General features: G+C 55.9%; 1 protein-coding gene across 1 annotated transcript; it reads right to left on the bottom strand.

Annotated features, from left to right (window-relative positions):
* Positions 1–461: 461 nt before the first annotated feature.
* Positions 462–2,626, bottom strand: Hoxd1 (homeobox D1). The gene is made up of 2 exons (XM_028880576.2): positions 1,847–2,626; positions 462–1,540 (listed from the first exon to the last, which is right to left on the bottom strand). The coding sequence occupies exons 1-2, from the start codon at positions 2,502–2,504 to the stop codon at positions 1,206–1,208; spliced, it is 993 nt and encodes a 330-aa protein (XP_028736409.1). The 5' UTR covers positions 2,505–2,626; the 3' UTR covers positions 462–1,205.
* Between the last annotated feature and the right edge of the window lie 847 nt (positions 2,627–3,473).

Below are 3,473 nucleotides of genomic sequence, written 5' to 3'. Positions count from 1 at the left end.
CCTTGAGTTAATGTGTATGTCTCTGATAAAGCTAAGGCCAGGGAACTATTTCCTTAGGTATTTTGAGTTTAGTGGACTAGTTCTCTGCCTGACTTGCCCAGGTAATTATGGATAATATGATGCTCTGTGTGTGCAACCTCTATGAAGTACTACTTTTAATCCCAGCACTCGGGAGGCAGAGGCAGGCAGATCTCTGAGTTCAAGGCCAGCCTGGACTACAGAATGATTTCCAGGATAGCCAGGGCTACACAGGGAAACCCTGTCTCAAAAGAAAAACAGAACAAAACAACAACAACAACAACAACAAACCCCCACAAAAACAAAGAAAAGAGGATGGGGTATTACTTTTAAGTTACCAGTGTAAACGAATTCTCGTATGACCGTCAAGCTATTCCACATGGAGGCAACTAAATCAGCTTAAGGAATCAAATGAAAAGGATGTAAGAAAAGGCAAAGAACAGTAGATTCTGTGACTTTTATTGCCCCCCCAAAGGTCAAAACCTTTACATGCTATGTATGACATTAAATGTCATCTATGAGTTCACTGCAAGCAAATCTTTCAAAAATATACACACTGTATATATTTACATTCAAGTCTGAGTAACTGATGTCGTGGTATAATTCAAGCTCTAGTCCTTACCCACCCTGTGGATTTGTTCAGCTACTAACTAAACAGCGATTGTATCTTCACTCAGGCACATGGAGAGGTAGGAGCCACTTAACATACAAACTGGAGTGCAACGTGAAGGTCATCAATGAAGCAGCTTAGCCACAACAAGGAGACCCTAACTAGCTTTGGTTATCTCAAGAAGCTGCATATGTCTAGTCTGTCCTTGAAATTAAAACTGAAATAACTTCAGAGAGGTGCTTTGCTGACCACATCAGAGGGTTGACAGAATTCAACGACTAAAAAGGCCTGCCACTCTACACCCAGGAATTGTCCATGACTAACTAACACAGCAGCGCTTAGGCCGGCAGCTAGACCCGTTTCCCTGATGAGGCAGAAATAAGATGCAAATGAGAGATATCAAAATAATATCTCTACACACAGCCTCTGGAACTCAGAAGCCAATTTCGACATTTCCTTTGCCAAGTAAAAATCCGTACTAATTTCTGCCCACACCCAAACTGAGCTAAGTCTATACAAGGGTGGGGGCAGTCTGTGACTTCTGTAGACCCAAGGTCCTCAGCCTCAAGAGTGGACCTCAGGAAGGCTCTTGAGCCTGAGAAGGGCTTCCTAGGTTCCGGCCAGATTTAGTGGGATTTGTTTCTGACCGAGGAAGCTGAAGGGAGGCCACAGAGGCAGCTGTGGCCAGAAGGCCCTCTCGTTCCCTTTTCTTCTGTTTCATCCTGCGGTTCTGGAACCAGATTTTGACCTGGGTGTCATTCAGCTGCAAGCAGTTGGCGATCTCGATGCGTCGGGCCCTGGTTAGGTACTTATTGAAATGAAACTCCTTCTCCAGTTCCGTCAGTTGCTTGGTGCTGAAATTCGTGCGTATGGCACTGGAGGGGCTTGTAGCTCCGTATTCGGAGAGTTTGCCTGCAACATAAAGAGAAGGTGTCAGCGGGGCGAGGGGATGCCGAGACTATCCAGTGACGGCTCAGAGTTAAGACCAAAGTCACAACGCAGCCCCCTGAGTGATGGACACAGCTGTGCCAGACCGAGCGCTCCACCCAGGGCTCCGTCCTAATTTTCTCAGCTCCTGGGGCATTTTCTGACCCTGGAGTCTGACCGCTTAGGGGCAGAAGCTCTATCCAGGGAATCGGTGGCTACACGCCCCGGGCTAAGCACGGAGAAGGCTGCTCTCCCACCCCAGGTGCCTCCCTCCAGCGCCCACCTCCTTACTTTTCTTGGGGGCGTTCCTCTTGACTTTCATCCACTCGAAAGTGCTGAAGGCGGCCGGGAGGCCGGAGGTGGGAGAGGCGGGCTTAGGACAGGCGCCGGGGGCCGGGGACGCAGTCTGGAAGGGCCCGGGGTGGCGGTCCGCTGGCTCCTTGAGACACGCGGGGAAGGGGCCGGGCTCTCCAAAGGTCGCGAAGTCCACCTGGCCGCTGAGCAGGAAAGATCCTCCGCCGGAGAAGACCGCCGAGGTGGCATAGTGGACGTGCGCCCCGCCGTCGTCCGCCGCTCTCCCGAGCGCGCCCGGGAAATCGAACGCCGGCCCGGACCCCAAGAAGCCGTAGTCTGCAGCAGGCGCAGAGGCGGCAGGTGCGGCGCCCCGCTCGTAGGAGCCCTCCAGGGTGCAGGGCGCGTACCGGGGCGCGGCGGGCTGTGGTCCCGGAGGCTGAGCCGGGGCGGCGGGGGGCGACGGCGCGGGCCGGGGGGCGGCCAAGGGTAAGCAGCTCACGAAGGCGCCGTCGCCGCTGCCCAGGGGGAAGGCGGGCTGCAGGGCCACGGGGCGAGCGTCGGCGCGGCAGAACTTGGGTGCGAAGCCGAGCACGTCGCCGCCTACCCCTCCGCTGCCGCCACCGGCGCACGACACGTACTCCAGGTAGGAACTCATGGCTCGCTTCCCCCGGGCCCAAACGCTGCACCCTGCAGGTCCGCGCAGCTCCGCCTTCCCGCTACCCCCGCTGCCCTCGCCGAGCCATGGCGAGAGAGCCCGAGGTAAATAGTGGCCTCATATACCGGCGGCGGCGGCCACGTGGCGCCGGCCGGCCAATCGGCGCCTTCCCCGCACTGGCCGGGTCCCGACTGGAGAGCGGTTCCTCCAGCCTGCCCCGCTGCCAACTTAGCCGGAGCAGCCGGGGGCCTCCGCCCAGCCCGGGAGAGCGGCGCCAGCCCTGGGTGGCCTGGGAAGGGAGGGGCGAGAGGCCAGGGGACCAGCTCCCTGGACAGGTATTGCGGTAGAAAGGCAGTGGAGGGCGACTGACGCAGGTCCCTCTCAGGACCTCGTGGGCTACTCCCCCGGGACTGGCGGGGTGGGCTTGGAGGAGGCTAGTGGGAGAATTGCCTTTACCCTGCGGGTACTCTACTCAGCCCCCCTTCCGAGAAGGTCAAGTTACTCCTGCGCCCTTTTCCTGGGTGTTTTCGGGTTTTCTTGGCTCTGGAGTCGCTCCTGTCCTAAACCTAGAGCAGATGTTGACTTTTCCCTCTTTTCTGCCTCACGGACAACTCCTGGGACCTGGGGATGAAATCACTTTCACTAGCTTTTCTTTGCAACATCCCTCACAGCATTCCCTTCGGCATCCCTTCCAATTTGTGGCGACATGGTGAGGATGGATGTTTGTAGTGTCAGTGTTGATTTGGGCAGAAAATAAGTTTCTGTCTCTTGTGGAAAGAGCCGGATTTTCCCCTCTGACGAGGTCATCAGAATAAAGAATCCACCCTGTGCCTGAAAGCCCCTTGTGTACTGTTTGAGAGGCTGGCACACCCACCAATGCTGCACACGCTTTCAATGAGACTCTTGGCTGGAGGGCGCAAAGGCATCCTGGGGACTGGTCAGATCTCAGAGGTTTGGACTGGCTTGTAC

The sequence above is a fragment of the Peromyscus leucopus genome, chromosome 4 (genome assembly GCF_004664715.2).
Source record: "Peromyscus leucopus breed LL Stock chromosome 4, UCI_PerLeu_2.1, whole genome shotgun sequence".
Lineage (NCBI taxonomy): Eukaryota > Metazoa > Chordata > Mammalia > Rodentia > Cricetidae > Peromyscus > Peromyscus leucopus.
This window is presented reverse-complemented; position numbering and strand designations above follow the sequence as displayed.

What these genes read in the sequence shown, in the direction of transcription:
- Hoxd1 (XM_028880576.2), bottom strand. Translation starts at nt 2,504, where the DNA reads ATGAGTTCCTACCTGGAGTACGTGTCGTGCGCCGGTGGCGGCAGCGGA. An exon ending in GAGGAACGCCCCCAAGAAAA is followed by an intron (nt 1,541 to 1,846) that starts GTAAGGAGGTGG and finishes TTTATGTTGCAG; the next exon opens with GCAAACTCTCCGAATACGGA.